This window comes from Sebastes umbrosus, chromosome 1 (assembly GCF_015220745.1).
Source record: "Sebastes umbrosus isolate fSebUmb1 chromosome 1, fSebUmb1.pri, whole genome shotgun sequence".
Taxonomy (NCBI): Eukaryota; Metazoa; Chordata; class Actinopteri; order Perciformes; family Sebastidae; genus Sebastes; species Sebastes umbrosus.
This window is the reverse complement of record NC_051269.1, coordinates 43,897,736-43,917,212: the sequence shown is the minus strand read 5'-3', so window position 1 is coordinate 43,917,212 and position 19,477 is coordinate 43,897,736. Positions and strand designations below refer to the sequence as shown.

At 41.0% G+C, this 19,477-nt stretch overlaps 1 protein-coding gene across 2 annotated transcripts in view; it reads left to right on the top strand.

The window, feature by feature from the left end:
• Positions 1-855: 855 nt before the first annotated feature.
• rims4 (regulating synaptic membrane exocytosis 4) overlaps positions 856-19,477 on the top strand; it is a 48,350-nt gene continuing 29,728 nt past the window's right edge. For both annotated transcript variants that reach the window (XM_037770475.1, XM_037770482.1), the window contains exon 1: positions 856-982. In XM_037770475.1, coding sequence (XP_037626403.1) covers positions 886-982 — 97 coding nt within the window. In that variant the 5' untranslated portion in view covers positions 856-885. The remainder of the gene's footprint in view (positions 983-19,477) is intronic.

The window sequence follows — 19,477 nt, the reverse complement described above, 5'->3', positions numbered from 1 at the left end:
CAGGGTGATCTGGAGACCTGCAGCCGACGTCTCTCCAGGGTGATCTGGAGACCTGCAGCCGACGTCTCTCCAGGGTGATCTGGAGACCTGCAGCCGACGTCTCCAGGGTGATCTGGAGACCTGCAGCCGACGTCTCCGGGGTGATCTGTATGAAGGAGATGCTCCGTCAAAGCTCGAGGAAATGACAACGCTGAGAGACAGAGAGCTTTGATTCAGTCGGAGAGCAACAAGCTGGGCGTCAACATCACCTCCACCGCCAGCGTCTTCTCTCGTCTGGAGAGGAAGCAGACGGCCGAGCTTCGAATGCACACACAGGATGAGGATGTTAGACTGACATGCAGAGTTCAGGCAGTTCTGCTGTGAAAGATCTGGTTTTATCAGGTCAGAATCACAACCAGACAACCGGTAGTCCATCAGACTGTCAGCTGGACTTGTGAGGACAACGAGAGACAAACAGGAGGATGGACAGCAGCTGGCTGAGGACGGAAGCAAAACAAGAATCCAACAACTAGAGCAGAGATGACGGGAAGAGAGAGATTCAGCTCTGCTGCACAGCCACAGATAGATTAAATAATAGATTAATAAAAACCATAAACAGAAACTCTGAACCTCGTCACTCCAGGAGGATGGATTTGCATTTTGCGTAACATTCAGAGAATCATTAAATCTTTCACGTCAACTTGTGCTGCGAGATCCGTTGTAGCGCCGGTTTTCTTCGGTTCATCTTTGGGGGTTCTCGCTGGACTCTTGTTTCCGGGTTGAGGTGGATCTGCCGTGGGGGGCAGCTGACAGCCATCCAAGACGCCGCGAGCCGTACTCCGCGTGAAGAATGCCCAGCCGCGCTTGGCCAAGCCGGCCGACCCGGGGCCGACGGCGGGCCTCTACATGGAGAGATCGCAGAGCCGCATCAGCCTGTCGGCGTCCTTCGAGGCCCTCGCCATCTACTTCCCATGCATGAACTCCTTCGACGAGGACGACGGGGGTGAGTGGGAACGACACACACACACACTCACACACACACACTCACACACACACACACACACACACACACACACACACACACACATCCAACTACGGGAAGATTGATGGAGCCGAACATAAAACGTAGGACACAAAGACACAGGGTGGTGTTCTCAGTAAATCACCATCATCATGTACTTCATCATACTGTACATGTTATATATAATTATATATATGTATACTGTTTACTGTTGTATTCATCCAAACCGGTCTCACGGAAACGTGTATAAATACCACGACATTAAACGGACATTCCGTGTGTCATTTTGTACGCCACGTAAACATCCACAGTTCAGGCCAAAAAAGCACTTTGTCAGGGTTAGGGAAAACGTCCTGGTTGGGCTTAAAATACATAGTAAACTAAGTAAACTACGTAGTAAACTAAGTAAAATGCGTAGTAAACTAATTAAAATACGTACGGAAATTAAGTAAAATACGTAGTAAACTAAGTAAAATGCGTAGTAAACTAAGTAAAATATGTACGGAAATTAAGTAAAATACGTAGTAAACTAAGTAAAATACGTACGGAAATTAAGTAAAATACGTAGTAAACGTAATAAAATACGTACGGAAATTAAGTAAAATACGTAGTAAACTAAGTAAAATACGTAGTAAACTAAGTAAAATACATACGGAAACTAAGTAAAATACGTAGTAAACTAAGTAAAATACGTACGGAAATTAAGTAAAACACGTAGTAAACTAAGTAAAATACGTACGGAAATTAAGTAAAATACGTAGTAAACTAAGTAAAATACATACGGAAATTAAGTAAAATACGTAGTAAGCTAAGTAAAATACGTGCGGAAACTAAGTAAAATACGTAGTAAATTAAGTAAAATACGTACGGAAACTAAGTACAATATGTAGTAAAATACATAGTAAATTAAGTAAAATATGAGCGGAAACTAAGTAAAATATGTAGTAAACTAAGTAAAATACGTACGGAAACTAAGTAAAATACGTAGTAAATTAAGTAAAATACGTAGTAAACTAAGTACAATACGTATGGAAACTAAGTAAAATACATAGTAAACTAAGTTAAATACGTACGGAAACTAAGTAAAATACATACGGAAACTAAGTAAAATATGTAGTAAACTAAGTAGAATATGTACGTAAACTAAGTAAAATACATAGTAAATTAAGTAAAATGCGTAGTAAACTAAGTAAAATATGTACGGAAATTATGTAAAATACGTATGGAGACTAAGTAAAATACGTACGGAAACTAAGTAAAATACGTAGTAAACTAAGTAAAATACGTAGTAAACTAAGTCAAATACGTATGGAAACTAAGTAAAATACGTATGGAAACTAAGTAAAATACATAGTTAACTAAATTAAATACGTACGTAAACTAAGTAAAATACGTAGTAAACTAAGTAAAATATGTACAGAAACTAAGTAAAATACGTACGGAAACTAAGTAAAATACGTACAGAAACTAAGTAAAATACGTAGTAAACTAAGTATAATACGTAGTAAACTAAGTAAAATATGTAGTAAACTAAGTTATATACGTAGTAAACTAAGTCAAATACGTATGGAAACTAAGTAAAATACGTAGTAAACTAAGTTATATACGTAGTAAACTAAGTCAAATACGTATGGAAACTAAGTAAAATACATAGTAAACTAAGTAAAATATGTAGTAAACTAAGTAAAATATGTAGTAAACTAAGTAAAATACGTAGTAAACTAAGTCAGATACGTAGTAAACTAAGTAAAATATGTAGTAAACTAAGTAAAATAAGTACGGAAATTAAGTAAACTACGTACGTAAACTAAGTAAAATACGTACGGAAATTAAGTAAAATACGTACGTAAACTAAGTAAAATACGTACGGAAATTAAGTAAAATACGTATGGAAACTAAGTAAAACACGTACGGAAACAACTACAGAAAACACGTCACAAACATCAATAATAAACACGTGACAAACGTCACTAACATAACTTACAAGTCCGATGTTTGTTGGTCTTTCTGGCTGGTTATTCTACGTCACTAACTCTTACAGTAGCATTTACACGCCGATGTGTTTAGTCAGTACAGGACACATGTAGTACAAATGACACATGTAAATCAAGAAAGGCGTACTTATTGCACGCTAAACGCATTGCGCATTATCGTGGCATTCGTACGCCTTTTTGTGCGAACAGGCTGATTCATCTTGGCAGATCTTTCCCACATCAGAAATCACATTTCTGTTTACGTTAAAGGTTGAATGATGAATGATCGACCCGGTGTGATGCAACATCTGGACCTAAAGAAGGATTTAGTGGCATCTTCAGTCTAAATGCTGTATTACTGAGTATCTCACAGTTTGTGTGTGTGTGTGTGTGTGTGTGTGTGTGCGTGTGCGTGTGCGATTGTGTGTGAACACCTGTGTGTTATCTCAGGTTCTCTATGATGAGATTGTCGGTAGGATCAAGTGTTTCCTCTGATCGGCTGCATCAGATGATGAACTGGTTTATAAATACATTACTTCTGAGTTCCTGTCGTAATAATCCTGTCTGCAGTACTGGACTGTATTTACAATACACACTGAAGTAAAGTATAGAAGTACACTGTGTGTATATAAAAGGATGGTTTTGAATAAGAATGTGTGTGCAGGTTGTAACTGTTAACGTTAAATAGGTCACCGATAACAGAAGAACATCCAACATGGCCTCCAACAGACTGAGGAATCAGTTATTCTGCTCCATTAACGTTCAATATCAACTGATCTATCTGTAACCCTCTGAGACCCACAATAGACCCGTTTTAGTCTGTTTTAGGGGTCTTTAGGTGTATTTAGGGGGAGATAGCAGGTCAACAGTAGATGTCACATAGAAGTGATGGTCATCCCCATGCCTTCTGTCTCATAAGGTTGGGTTGATACCATCTGTTCCACAGATTTGGTGCTAAATTTAACCATTTTTTACCAACTGGAGAATTGATAAAACTATCAATAATCCTCCAAAATACCACATTAAGACACCAAGACCTTCAGGAACACCATAGAAAAGGACATGCTGGGATTTGGGATAAAAAACTTTTGAAATTTTGAGATTTCTGCATTTTTCTGCGATTGGATGGCGAGCACTTGTTGCTCTGCTCAGAAACCCCCTTATTGTCAATGTAGCTAGGAAAGCCATCCATCCTCTGAATGCTCTAGGTCTCTAGTTTGATCCATCCATCCTCTGAATGCTCTAGGTCTCTAGTCTGATCCATCCATCCTCTGAATGCTCTAGGTCTCTAGTTTGATCCATCCATCCTCTGAATGCTCTAGGTCTCTAGTCTGATCCATCCATCCTCGGAATGCTCTAGGTCTCTAGTCTGATCCATCCATCCTCTGAATGCTCTATGTCTCTAGTTTGATCCATCCATCCTCTGAATGCTCTAGGTCTCTAGTTGGATCCATCCATCCTCTGAATGCTCTATGTCTCTAGTTTGATCCATCCATCCTCTGAATGCTCTAGGTCTGTAGTCTGATCCATCCATCCTCTGAATGCTCTAGGTCTCTAGTTGGATCCATCCATCCTCTGAATGCTCTAGGTCTCTAGTTGGATCCATCCATCCTCTGAATGCTCTAGGTCTCTAGTTGGATCCATCTATCCTCTGAATGCTCTAGGTCTCTAGTTTGATCCATCCATCCTCTGAATGCTCTAGGTCTCTAGTTGGATCCATCCATCCTCTGAATGCTCTAGGTCTCTAGTTGGATCCACCCATCCTCTGAATGCTTTAGGTCTCTAGTTTGATCCACCCATCCTCTGAATGCTCTAGGTCTCTAGTTGGATCCATCTATCCTCTGAATGCTCTAGGTCTCTAGTTTGATCCATCCATCCTCTGAATGCTCTAGGTCTCTAGTTGGATCCATCCATCCTCTGAATGCTCTAGGTCTCTAGTTGGATCCACCCATCCTCTGAATGCTTTAGGTCTCTAGTTTGATCCATCCATCCTCTGAATGCTCTAGGTCTCTAGTTTGATCCATCCATCTTCTGAATGCTCTAGGTCTCTAGTCTGATCCATTGAACCCATTTACATTCACTGATATGGAGGTCAGAGGTCAAGGGACCCCTTTGGAAATGACCATGCCAGTTTTTCCTCGCCAACATTTAGCCCAACTTTGGAGTGTTATCAAGTGTTTTTCCCGTGTCATGGTTGGCACCGATGGATTCATCAGGTTTTATACTTTACTATGATACCAGTAGTAGTAGTAGTAGTAGTATGACATGGTTGGTACCGATGGATTCTAGTCGCTCTAAAAGTGAATCTGCTACAGACTCCGACAGACAGTAAAGTCGGTCAGGATTGTGAGCCTCGTAGGGCCTTGTAGGGCCTCGGAGGGTTAAGAGCAATATAATTTCAATTTCTATTGTAAATTGTGTTTAATCAAATTTTCCACGACCTACCAATAAATATTATTCCAGCATAGAAGTACTGGTTGTACTGGATTTAAAGAGGACCTGTCATGCTTCTGTTCAGGTTCATACTGTATTTACTGTTCACAGACCGTCTGAAACTCTCTGTTTGTTCTCATACGGTCTGAAACTCTCTGTTTGAGCTCCTGTCTATACGTGTTGCTGTTGAATCACCAACATTTCCACAATAACGGTATAAAACACAGGAGAGAACAGACAGCAGCAGCCTGGTCAGCAGATCTGCTGATTCTTCACACAGCTGGTGCTTGTTGGAACAGCTGGGACGTCACCAAATAGTCTGCTGGGCTGAAAACACCAAACACTCATTATTTACTCACTTTTATATCCAAGACTGAAACCAGAGCAGCTCTGAGAGGGCAGCAGCTCATTTATAGAGATATCTATAATATAATTTATATATTTAACCGGCCTCAGAGAGACGCAGAGCTGGAGGAGTGAACAACTGTGGAAACACTGAAGAAGGGTTAGGGTTAGGGTCTGGTCCTCTGCTGAACTCTGCTGTCCACAGGACTGAGATCACCTCTAATCAGCTGGTGAAGGTCAACATGTTACCTGAGCCAGTGGAGATAATCCCCCCCCAACGTTTTCCTTAAGAAGCCAACCATGAATGATAATTTCTCTCTTACTGCACATCCAGTCTGTAATAAAGGTATAAAAAATACTGTCCAACTGGGGGTCCCCCACGCTTGTTGTTGGGTGCGCTTGTTGTTGGGTACGCTTGTAGTTGGGTACGCTTGTTGTTGGGTACGCTTGTTGTTGGGTGCACTTGTTGTTAGGTGCGCTTGTTGTTGGATACACTTGTTGTTGGGTACGCTTGTTGTTGGGTGCGCTTGTTGTTGGGTGCGCTTGTTGTTGTGTACGCTTGTTGGGTAGGCTTGTTGTTGGGTACACTTGTTGGGTACGCTTGTTGTTGGGTACGGGTGTTGTTGGGTACGCTTGTTGGGTATGCGTGTTGTTGGGTACGCTTGTTGTTGGGTACACTTGTTGGGTACGCTTGTTGTTGGGTACGGGTGTTGTTGGGTACGCTTGTTGGGTACGCGTGTTGTTGGGTAAACTTGTTGTTGGGTACGCTTGTTGGGTACGCTTGTTGTTGGGTAAACTTGTTGTTGGTTACGCTTGTTGGGTACGCTTGTTGTTGGGTAAACTTGTTGTTGGGTACGCTTGTTGTTGGGTACGCTTGTTGTTGGGTGCGCTTGTTGTTGGGTGCGCTTGTTGTTGGGTACACTTGTTGTTGGTATGCTTGTTGTTGGGTGCGCTTGTTGTTGGGTACGCTTGTTGGGTAGGCTTGTTGCTGGGTACACTTGTTGGGTACGCTTGTTGTTGGGTAAACTTGTTGTTGGGTACGCTTGTTGTTGGGTAAACTTGTTGTTGGGTACGCTTGTTGTTGGGTGGTTGTTGGGTATACCAGCTTTTCTCCTTAAAGAGACGAGACGCTCCTCTGAGCCACTCAGCTTTTTAATTCATTCTTAATATTTATTTTAACCGTTTTAACCGATAGCGATAATCAGTTAAAATGCTTAATGTGGGTTAACGGTTAATCAGTTAATTATGGACATCCCTAGTACACATGCAGACAGGTAAACACCCAGCTGGTGGAGCAGTGTGAGGTGTGGGGGGGGAATCAGAGGCGGGGGTTTGTGTCTCTAAAGTCTAATGAAATGCTGATGGAGGCTGACTGCAGCTCAATAGAGGCCTGATTGCAGGTTAATTCTCTCTCTCTCTCTCTCTCTCTCTCTCTCTCTCTCTCTCTCTCGCTCTCTCTCTTCTCTTCTGTCTCCCTCTTTCTCTCTCTCTCTCCCTCTCAGCCCTCTCTTCACTCTGCAGTTTAACAGGTTAACTCCGTCTTTCCACCTTAAATTGTCTTTTAATCGCTCCGTCTCTCTTTGTTTCATTCTCTCACTTCAGTTTAATTCCAATGTTTTTCACTGACGGGACGATCTCTTATTCTGTGCACGTCACTGCACATTCAACATTCTACCTATATATATATATATAGATATACTGTAACTTGATCCGTGTTCTTGATAAGGAAACACAAATATAAAGCTACTGACCAATGAAGAGCAAGGGACATTAGCCAGAAGCTGTTTTTAAAGAAATGATGGTGTATATATACGTGTATATGAGTAGGAGTATATGCGTGTATATGAGTAGGAGTATATACGTGTATATGAGTAGGAGTATATACGTGTATATGAGTATATAAGTGTATATGAGTAGGAGTATATAAGTGTATATGAGTAGGAGTTTATAAGCGTATATGAGTAGGAGTATATACGTGTATATGAGTAGAAGTATATACGTGTATATGAGTAGGAGTATATACGTGTATATGAGTAGGAGTATATACGTGTATATGAGTAGGAGTATATACGTGTATATGAGTAGGAGTATATACGTGTATATGAGTAGGAGTATATAAGTGTATATGAGTAGGAGTATATACGTGTATATGAGTAGGAGTATATAAGTGTATATGAGTATATAGGTGTATATGAGTAGGAGTAATCAAGTGTATATGAGTAGGAGTATATAAGTGTATATGAGTAGGAGTATATACGTGTATATGAGTAGGAGTATATAAGTGTATATGAGTATATACGTGTATATGAGTAGGAGTAATCAAGTGTATATGAGTAGGAGTATATACGTGTATATGAGTAGGAGTATATAAGTGTATATGAGTATATACGTGTATATGAGTAGGAGTAATCAAGTGTATATGAGTAGGAGTATATACGTGTATATGAGTAGGAGTATATAAGTGTATATGAGTATATAAGTGTATATGAGTAAGAGTATATAAGTGTATATGAGAATATAGGTGTATATGAGTAGGAGTAATCAAGTGTATATGGGTAGGAGTATATACGTGTATATGAGTAGGAGTATATAAGTGTATATGAGTATATAAGTGTATATGAGTAGGAGTATATAAGTGTATATGAGTAGGAGTAAATAAGTGTATATGAGTAGGAGTATATAAGTGTATATGAGTAGGAGTATATAAGCGTATATGAGTAGGAGTATATAAGTGTATATGAGTAGGAGTATATAAGTGTATATGAGAAGGAGTATATAAGTGTATATGAGTAGGAGTATATAAGTGTATATGAGTAGGAGTATATAAGTGTATATGAGTAGGAGTATATAAGTGTATATGAGTAGGATATAGTAGTATAGGAGTATATAAGCGTATATGAGTATATAAGTGTATATGAGTAGGAGTATATACGTGTATATGAGTATATAAGTGTATATGAGTAGGAGTATATACGTGTATATGAGTAGGAGTATATAAGTGTATATGAGTAGGAGTATATAAGTGTATATGAGTAGGAGTAAATAAGTGTGTATGAGTAGGAGTAAATAAGTGTGTATGAGTAGGAGTATATAAGTGTATATGAGTAGGAGTATATATGTGTATATGAGTAGGAGTATATACGTGTATATGAGTAGGAGTATATACGTGTATAGGAGTATATACATGTATATGAGTAGGAGTATATACGTGTATATGAGTAGGAGTATATACGTGCATAGGAGTATATACGTGTATATGAGTAGGAGTATATACGTGTATATGAGTAGGAGTAAATAAGTGTATATGAGTAGGAGTATATAAGTGTATATGAGTAGGAGTATATAAGTGTATATGAGTATATAAGTGTATATGAGTAGGAGTATATACGTGTATATGAGTATATAAGTGTATATGAGTAGGAGTATATAAGTGTATATGAGTAGGAGTAAATAAGTGTGTATGAGTAGGAGTATATAAGTGTATATGAGTAGGAGTATATACGTGTATATGAGTAGGAGTATATACGTGTATATGAGTAGGAGTATATACGTGTATAGGAGTATATACGTGTATATGAGTAGGAGTATATACGTGCATAGGAGTATATACGTGTATATGAGTATATAAGTGTATATGAGTAGGAGTATATACGTGCATAGGAGTATATACATGTATATGAGTAGGAGTATATACGTGCATAGGAGTATATACGTGTATATGAGTAGGAGTATATAAGTGTATATGAGTAGGAGTATATAAGTGTATATGAGTAGGAGTATATATGTGTATATGAGTAGGAGTATATAAGTGTAAATGAGTAGGAATATATACGTGTATAGGAGTATATACGTGTATATGAATATATACGTGTATATGAGTAGGAGTATATACGTGTATATGAGTAGGAGTATATACATGTATATGAGTATATAAGTGTATATGAGTAGGAGTATATACGTGCATAGGAGTATATACGTGTATATGAGTAGGAGTATATACGTGTATATGAGTATATACTTGTATATGAGTAGGAGTATATACGTGTATATGAGTATATACGTGTATATGAGTAGGAGTATATACGTGTATATGAGTAGGAGTATATACATTTATAGGAGTATATATGTGTATATGAGTAGGAGTATATAAGTGTATATGAGTAGGAGTATATATGTGTATATGAGTAGGAGTATATAAGCGTATATGAGTAGGAGTATATACGTGTATATGAGTAGGAGTATATAAGCGTATATGAGTATATAAGTGTATATGAGTAGGAGTATATAAGTGTATATGAGTAGGATTATATACGTGTATATAGGAGTATATACGTGTTTTAGGGAGGAGCTCTTCTCAGGCTGGTTCTGGTTCTGGTTCTGGTTCTGGTTCAGTCTGATCTTGTCATTAATCAGAGAGAGAGAATGTGTGATGTAGAAGCAGAACAGAGCTGCTGCTGCTGAAGGAGACTAACGAGTCTACAGTTCTTTATGTGCTGCTGTCATTCTGTATATAGATATCTATCTATATATATATAGATAGATATCTCTCTCTCTCTCTCTCTGTCTCTCTCGCTCTGTCTCTCTCTCTCTCTCTGTCTCTCTCGCTCTGTCTCTCTCTCTCTGTCTCTCTCTCTCTCTCTGTCTCTCTCTCTGTCTCTCTCTCTGTCTCTCTCTGTCTCTCTCTCTCTGTCTCTCTCTCTCTCTCTGTCTCTCTCTCTCTCTCTCTCTGTCTCTCTCTGTCTCTCTCTCTCTCTGTCTCTCTCTCTGTCTCTCTCTCTCTCTCTGTCTCTCTCTGTCTCTCTCTCTCTCTCTGTCTCTCTCGCTCTGTCTCTCTCTCTCTCTGTCTCTCTCTCTCTCTGTCTCTCTCTCTGTCTCTCGCTCTCTCTGTCTCTCTCTCTCTGTCTCTCTCTCTGTCTCTCTCTCTCTCTCTCTCTCTCTCTCTGTCTCTCTCTCTGTCTCTCTCTCTGTCTCTCTCTCTCTCTCTGTCTCTCTCTCTCTCTGTCTCTCTCTCTCTGTCTCTCTCTCTCTCTCTCTCTCTCTCTGTCTCTCTCTGTCTCTCTCGCTCTGTCTCTCTCTCTCTCTCTCTGTCTCTCTCTCTGTCTCTCGCTCTCTCTGTCTCTCTCTCTCTCTCTCTCTCTCTCTGTCTCTCTGTCTCTCTCTGTCTCTCTCTCTGTCTCTCTCGCTCTGTCTCTCTCTCTCTGTCTCTCTCTCTCTCTCTCTCTCTCTGTCTCTCTCTCTGTCTCTCGCTCTCTCTGTCTCTCTCTCTCTCTCTCTGTCTCTCTGTCTCTCTCTCTCTCTCTCTCTCTCTCTCTCTCTCTCTCTCTCTCTCTCTCTCGTTCTGTCGCTCACACTCTGCCTCGTTATTTTTAATTCTGTCTCCTTTTCTTTTGTGTCTTGACAGATTTGTTATTTCTGGAGTCTCTCCCTTCCTCTTCTTTATTCTCTCCTTCCCTCCCTCCCTCTTCTCTCAGTCTGTATCTCGTTGTCTCTCCATCAACATATTACCACCCGTTCACCAGATATATCACCGTTTGTTCTTCAGACCTGATAAAACACATTCTATATCCCGTGTATTTTATGGAAATGATGTGCAGAGGAGATCTGTCAGATTATTAATAATGTATGAACATGGTGACGTCAGCGTCCTCGTATCCTTCCTGCTGCCACACTGAACACATCCCTGAAGAGGGATGGAAGGAGGCTCAGCTAACGTCCTCCTGACGGCTCCACAAGCTGGGCTTCCATTTCAAGTGTTCAGAGTCGAGCCTCCGTTTACAATCAGCACCAACGAGCTGCAGGTGTTCATGGTGCCCAGAGGATGAATCCTACTTCATCTGGTGATCATCTGACTGTTTATATACCTGGTCTCCTGGTCTCCTGGTTAAATACTGGTCTCCTGGTCTCCTGGTTAAAATACTGGTCTCCTGGTTAAAATACTGGTCTCCTGGTCTCCTGGTTAAAATACTGGTCTCCTGGTCTCTTGGTTAAAATACTGGTCTCCTGGTTAAAATACTGGTCTCCTGGTCTTCTGGTTAAAATACTGGTCTCCTGGTCTCCTGGTTAAAATACTGGTCTCCTGGTCTCTTGGTTAAAATACTGGTCTCCTGGTCTCCTGGTTAAAATACTGGTCTCCTGGTCTCTTGGTTAAAATACTGGTCTCCTGGTTAAAATACTGGTCTCCTGGTCTCCTGGTTAAAATACTGGTCTCCTGGTCTCTTGGTTAAAATACTGGTCTCCTGGTCTCTTGGTTAAAATACTGGTCTCCTGGTTAAAATACTGGTCTCCTGGTCTCATGGTTAAAATACTGGTCTCCTGGTTAAAATACTGGTCTCCTGGTCTCATGGTTAAAATACTGGTCTCCTGGTTAAAATACTGGTCTCCTGGTTAAAATACTGGTCTCCTGGTTAAAATACTGGTCTCCTGGTCTCATGGTTAAAATACTGGTCTCCTGGTTAAAATACTGATCTCCTGGTCTCCTGGTTAGCGGTCCGGTGTTAGTTGGGCCCGTCCACCTCATTAACTGGTCTTTCTGTTTTTGTATCCTCCGTCACTAACAGGCTAGTGGGAAGACAACCAGAATCTAGAGATACTGTACCGGAGGTAGAACAGAGCACAATCATGTTTTTCATATTCTCTCATGTTTCCTACATATGAAACAGGCTGATATTTCAACGTCTACTAAAGCCTCAGAGACTAGGAACCTTTTGACCGCAGGGCTCTAAATTAAGTTCCGCTTTAACCCCTAAAATGCCGAGGTTGGGGGGAAGTACTTTCTACATGTAGAGGACATTTTGGGGTGGAGTTTGCAGGGATGACCGTCGCTGGTGTACCGCTCCATTCATAAAATAAGGAAGTGCTCTAGTATCGATTTATGACCATTTTAGGACGAGGGGAGAACATCTGTCTTTGTTTGATTACATTAAAAGTAAAGTTAGGCTCTCCTGTCGGCTTCTGACTCATTTTTAAAAAGACGGACAGAAGCGAGCGGTAGAAGAGACAGACACAGAGTGGTGCTGTGAATGAGAGAAAGAAAAGTAATCATACCCCCGCGACAACGTGGTCGGGGGTATGCAGCCCTCTCGTCCGTTCGCCTGTCACACTTTTGTTTCCGGATCAGAACTATTTAACTAACCCTAACCCGAACTTCAGATCTGGTGTGATGGTTAACAGTGTGGTCTAGTTGTGTTTGGTAGGATGGTTGACAGTGTGGTCTAGTTGTGTTTGGTGTGATGGTTAACAGTGTGGTCTAGTTGTGTTTGGTGTGATGGTTGACAGTGTGGTCTAGTTGTATTTGGTGTGATGGTTAACAGTGTGGTCTAGTTGTGTTTGGTAGGATGGTTAACAGTGTGGTCTAGTTGTGTTTGGTGTGATGGTTAACAGTGTGGTCTAGTTGTGTTTGGTGTGATGGTTGACAGTGTGGTCTAGTTGTGTTTGGTGTGATGGTTACTAATGTGGTCTAGTTGTGTTTGGTGTGATGGTTGACAGTGTGGTCTAGTTGTGTTTGGTAGGATGGTTGACAGTGTGGTCTAGTTGTGTTTGGTGTGATGGTTGACAGTGTGGTCTAGTTGTGTTTGGTGTGATGGTTACTAATGTGGTCTAGTTGTGTTTGGTGTGATGGTTGACAGTGTGGTCTAGTTGTGTTTGGTAGGATGGTTGACAGTGTGGTGTAGTTGTGTTTGGTGTGATGGTTGACAGTGTGATCTAGTTGTGTTTGGTAGGATGGTTGACAGTGTGGTCTAGTTGTGTTTGCTGTGATGGTTGACAGTGTGATCTAGTTGTTTTTGGTAGGATGGTTGACAGTGTGGTCTAGTTGTGTTTGGTAGGATGGTTGACAGTGTGGTGTAGTTGTGTTTGGTGTGATGGTTGACAGTGTGATCTAGTTGTGTTTGGTAGGATGGTTGACAGTGTGGTCTAGTTGTGTTTGGTAGGATGGTTGACAGTGTGGTCTAGTTGTGTTTGGTAGGATGGTTAACAGTGTGGTCTAGTTGTGTTTGGTGTGATGGTTAACAGTGTGGTCTAGTTGTGTTTGGTAGGATGGTTAACAGTGTGGTCTAGTTGTGTTTGGTGTGATGGTTGACAGTGTGGTCTAGTTGTGTTTGGTGTGATGGTTACTAATGTGGTCTAGTTGTGTTTGGTGTGATGGTTGACAGTGTGGTCTAGTTGTGTTTGGTAGGATGGTTAACAGTGTGGTGTAGTTGTGTTTGGTGTGATGGTTGACAGTGTGGTGTAGTTGTGTTTGGTGTGATGGTTGACCCTTCCTCCCCTCCATCACCCTCAACGTCTATTTGGGGGTAATTTACAGTATTATTATTATTTCTTTTTCCATCTCTCATATTTCAGTAATGTGATTCTCCTGATGCTCAGTGTTCTCCCACAAAATATAACTTAAAATAAATAGAAAAATAAATAAAATAAAACTTAATTAAAAATAAAGTAAAATGTCAATATGTCGGCCTCTGAATAAATGTATAGAGTATAAATACAACTTTATGACATTATAAAGTAAAGCACGGGTAACACTGAAGCTGATCAATAAAACAACCAATGTTACTAATAAAAGATGCTCCAAATAGTATTTTAACAACATGATCCGGTTCTGTAAAACCATGTGACCTTCATAACTGATGTGCTCATGAATATTTTTACTATTTGCATTATTTACTGGTAAGTATTAAGCTGTCATTGTCCAATAATGTGATTTATGACCAGGCCGATGGCGTTCCCATCAGCGTCAGATGTACTTTATGTGTAGTGCTACTTAGCTAATGTTAGCATGCTAATACGCTGCACTAAGATGGGGAACATGCTAGCGCTGAATAGTGGAGCTTTCAGTCATTTGAAGATTGAATTCCTAATGTTGTAATCAGATTACACTGATCCTATTAGATGTAATCCAGCTCCACATTTCCATTTCTCTGCATTTATTTCATGGTTTATCAGAACAGATGTTTGTCATATGTAATATAAGAGCCAGAACCTTCCCGTAACAGATGAACCTGATAATGATCAGTCTTAAGGTACATGTGTGTGTGTGTGTGTGTGTGTGTGTGTGTGTGTGTGTGTGTGTGTGAAGCACACAGCAGGTCAAACTCAGTGCAGCAGGTTAAAAGGTCGTTAATGAAGCATTGATGAATGAAGCATTTTATGACAGAGATGTACAATCAATACATAAGTTGATCCAGAGTATTGGCAGCTGCTGGCCCGATCAATAACTCTCTCACGTCATCAGGAAACTTCATTTGCTCTCCGAAGTGGAGACGGCGATCCATCCATGATCCCGTCCACAGACGCTTTACTTTCACTTTTAATCTGCACAGCAGAGATATTTCTTTAATAATAATATTTATTTATTTCTTTATCTATTTTAACATAGTAGTTGGTACGTACATTTATTTAGAGATTGTAAATATATTTTTTTTGTTTTTGTGTGAGTGATGCACGTTTTTAGCTGTTGTAACGCCGCAATTTCCCTTCTGGGATCAATAAAGTCAATCAACCTATGGATCTTTATCTTACCGTGAGACGGCCCTTTGCAACGGGGATCTGAAGCAGTTATACCTCTCTCTTCAAAGCCACCAGACTCCGTTCACAAAAACAGTAATTTTACCTCTCAGAACACGGGAGTATACATATATTATATATATATATCTTATCTTATCTTATATACAACCCCACTTCAAAAGATCCGAACTAACCCTTTTAGTTATTTTCAAACTTAGTGCAACTGACATTGACTCGTCCACATTACTCCTTATAACCTTATTGGTTTGCTTACTTTGGTAATCTACGTCATTGCTTTTCGCTAATGGAAAACAACGCCGATGGGCCCTTTAAGGCAGTTACAGAGTACTAACATTAGAATGACTTTTCTGCATTGAGCATACATTAGATTAGATTAGATTAGATTAGATTAGATTTCATACATGTTCTGGACCGGTAGTGGTTGTGATTGAAACAGAAGACTCGGTTCGTGCTCTCATTGTTACTCGACAGGCTGGCAGTTTGCCATCTTTATCCATTTCGGTATCGAGCATTAAACCAGCCTGAAAGATCTAACTGTGTCCTTGAGCAAGGCACATTTAAACCCTGGCTTCCTTTTGCCAGTCTGAGACTATAATTGGAGCAGTAGCTTCCAGGTGTTCAGAAATAGCACGGTGTACTCAGCAAAACCCTTCATTTGGAGAAAGGTTAAAAAAATGCTTATCTACCAGTAAAGTAATTAGCTCTGACTCTGTCTTCCGGCCCGCGACGTTCTGCTTTGCCCGTTGTTTGTGGTGCCAAGAGGTTTCAGAAAGCAGCCTTCATCTCCAGCCTCAGTTATCACTCGTCATCGGCTGCAGCACCTCCACCAGAAAGTCATCTTTCTTTCAGCTCCTCCCAGGATCCTCTTTCTCCTCTTTCTCCTCTATCTGGCTCTGACAACCACCTTCTGCCAGATTCTCTCTCTTTCTGTAATAAATGGGCCGACGGTGACGGAGCAGTTTCACTCACTGGATATTGCATTTTTATTTTATTTAACCGTTTATTCATCCGTGGTGGTTCGGACGTGACGCGTTGCTGGGCCATTTCCCAGCACAGCGTTGCTTCATTTTCACTCAGGAATAGGATGGATTCAAAGGTTTTAGCCAGTGATGAAACGAGGAATGGAGCGATGATTTGCTGCTTGGAGAAGTGACGGATACATATATATATAATATATATAAATATGAGTGAATAGATAGTGGTAGCATGAGGTCGCTCACAGTGGCTGTAATGTGTACAGGATATTTAGGAAGAGGTCAAAGTATTCTGTTTAACAGTCTCACAGCATTTTGTGAAATAGTCACAACATTTAATCTATTTGATTCATAGTGGCCAAACGGCGGTTCTACAACCTCCGTGTTCGTCACGTGATGCCATCGGGCCCAAAAAGACTTTTCCCATAGACTTCCATTGGAAAAGAGACGTCTGTAACTCAGAGGATCATTTATTTTGAGGTGAATCAACTCCCCAGTACGAACACTCTAATAGTCCTGATTTAAATCATTAAAACGCACTAACAGCTGAATCCAGAGTTATTTCCCTTTCTCCGTTCATGTGAGTGAGACCCAGACCGAGGCTGGAGCGCGGACTGGACCGAGGGCTAGGAGGAGGAGTTAAAGGAAGCGCTACTGCGCCTGCTTTACGGGCCCAATGGATGCGGAAGATCGGCGGATGATCCGGGTAATTTAGTGCTCGGCAGTCGAGCCGTTTTGGCTTCATGCTCCACTGAGACGCTCTCAGAGGAATGAACGGGAACCTCCGATGCTGGATCCAGTTCTATTTATACAGCCACGCTTTCAACGTGATTTCTGTGCGTTTTCCTACGAATGTCCAGCAACACGTGTCGCCGCTGCACTCTTTTCAAAATTAGTTTTATTAAAACTGCTTAGGTTGGGCGGCTGGTTAGCTCAGTCGGTAGAGCGAGCGCCCATGTAATGCCAAGGCTCAGTCCTAGCAGCGGTGGACCCGGGTTCGAATCCGGCCTGTGGTCCTTTCCGCATGTCATTTCTCTCTCTCCCCCTTTCCAACACTCTATCCACTGTCCTATCAATAAATACTTAAAAATCACCCCAAAAAATAACTTTAAAAAAAAAAAAAAAACTGCTTAGGTTTAGGAAAAGATTGAGGTTTGGGTTTAAATAACACTGGAAGTGCCGTAAACTTAAGTACAGATATTACGTGACAAATGAATCAACTTTGACTTTTTGTTTTACACCGGACACGAACAGCGGTCTCCTGGTGAACGTCCTGTGTTTTTGTTTTGTTTTTCAAATTAAAACTACTTCGTTAGGTTTAGGAAAAGACTGACCTGGCTAGGTTTACACAACAAAACTACTTCGTTAGGTTTAGGAAAAGATGGTCGTTTTGGTTAAAATAAGTCCGGAAGTGCTGTAAACTTAAGTACAGAAGTTACGTGACAAATGAATACATTTTGACTTCTGGTTTCAGGCGGGACGCGAACAGCGGTCTCCTGGTGAACGTCCTGTGTTGTTGTTGTTTTTTTTATCCACCCCGACTTCCTCCCTACGCGGCGTTCACCGCTCTTCCCGGTTCAATATTACATGGATGCAAATTGATTTCTTGCCGACCATCACGTGTCTATGTACACAAATCAATACATTAAATCCTGTGACTGTTTGACGAACTGCTGTGCGACCGGGCTGGGACAGTATCTCACCCCCAGAAACAGTTTTAGGCCGGGTGTGTGAAATGAGGTCAAACTAAAATGCATCATGATGTTCATCAGTCAGAGGAGATGTCTTCATTAGCTCTAGTGACAGAGGTTCAGGATGGTGGATACGTCACCAGCTCTCAGCGTGGCATGGGAGGGAAATAGAGCCTCAGATGTGTGTGAAGCTGAGAGTTTTTAAACTTTATAAAGGGTTTCTAATAAAAAGGCGTCCCGAGGAGAGAGCAGGGAGCCTGTATGATGCTCCGGTTCATTGTATAATGTGTGGCACTATACAGACGGGTTTGATTCCTACTATGTAAACCCCCGCTGTGTTAGAGGTGGAAGGATTCTGTCAGGAGGTTTGAATAAAATCCTGCACCAGATGTTGTCTGTGATGAAGAGAGGTAGTTGTTTCTGTAGAGAGCTGAATGACCATGTTTTAACCCTCCACATCCTTTAAAAAGGAGGAATAGAACGCTGCTGACTTTGTCGTTATCCAACATATCAATCTGCACATCTCTCTCCACAAACGTGAGATTCAACTAGATTTCATACGTCTTTGTCTTCCCTCCTCTTGGCCAGCCGGTCTCAGCGAGGAAGTTCTTCTCTTAGCAGACTAGTTAATGTGACGAAGGTGTGAGTCATCAGTTGACGCCACATAAATCAGGATCTGCTTCTGGTCTGCGGAGTCAAAGGTTTATGGGATTGTTCTTTCTACTGTCTTTTGTTGTGCAGCTGATTTCATCAGTAGAAACTGACAGACAGGCTTCATGAACACGAAGCAAAACAAGTTGAAATTGATGACAAATAAAATGTCCAAAGCCAAAGACCATGAATGGCACATTACGATGAGGACAAAAATGTACATGTCGAAGTTTAAGATGTCACAGATTGTAGTAATATCCTCGTGCCCGGTCTTCCAGGCGATGAAACTGCATCGTCAATTATGTTTCAAGGGATAGATATTTTCTCCCAGATTACATTTGTTTTTGACGTATCACAAATATGTCCGCGGAAGTCCGCGTAGGGAGGAAGCCAGGTGGCTGGATGGTTCAAACACGGGACTTTGACCAGTGCCGTACCGTAGTTGTGACGGCCCGTTATTCATTGGACCGTTATCCTGCAAACAAACGGCCGTTGTTCCGAAGGCTCATTGCTCTGAATATTAATGAGGAGACCGGTAATGTGTAAACATGATGTGCCGCCACCACCACAGGAAACAATTCAGGTTTAGGCAAAAAAAATACTTTGTTAGGTTTAGGAAAGAAAAGATCACGGATTGGGTTGAAATAACTTACGTAGCCTTTATGATTTAAAATAAGTCAAGGTTGACTTTTGGTTTCAGACGGGACACGGACATCAGTCTCCTGGTGAACCACCACAAACAAGGATCCTAATTGACTTTCCACCGTTTCTGTTTCCGTGGTGCCGGCACATCATTTTACCGTGACACCACCGGGTAATGCACTGGCCGGTCATTTCATATATTTCTGTGAGATCGGGTTGCTTGTAGACATTAAGCTTATTTGAATA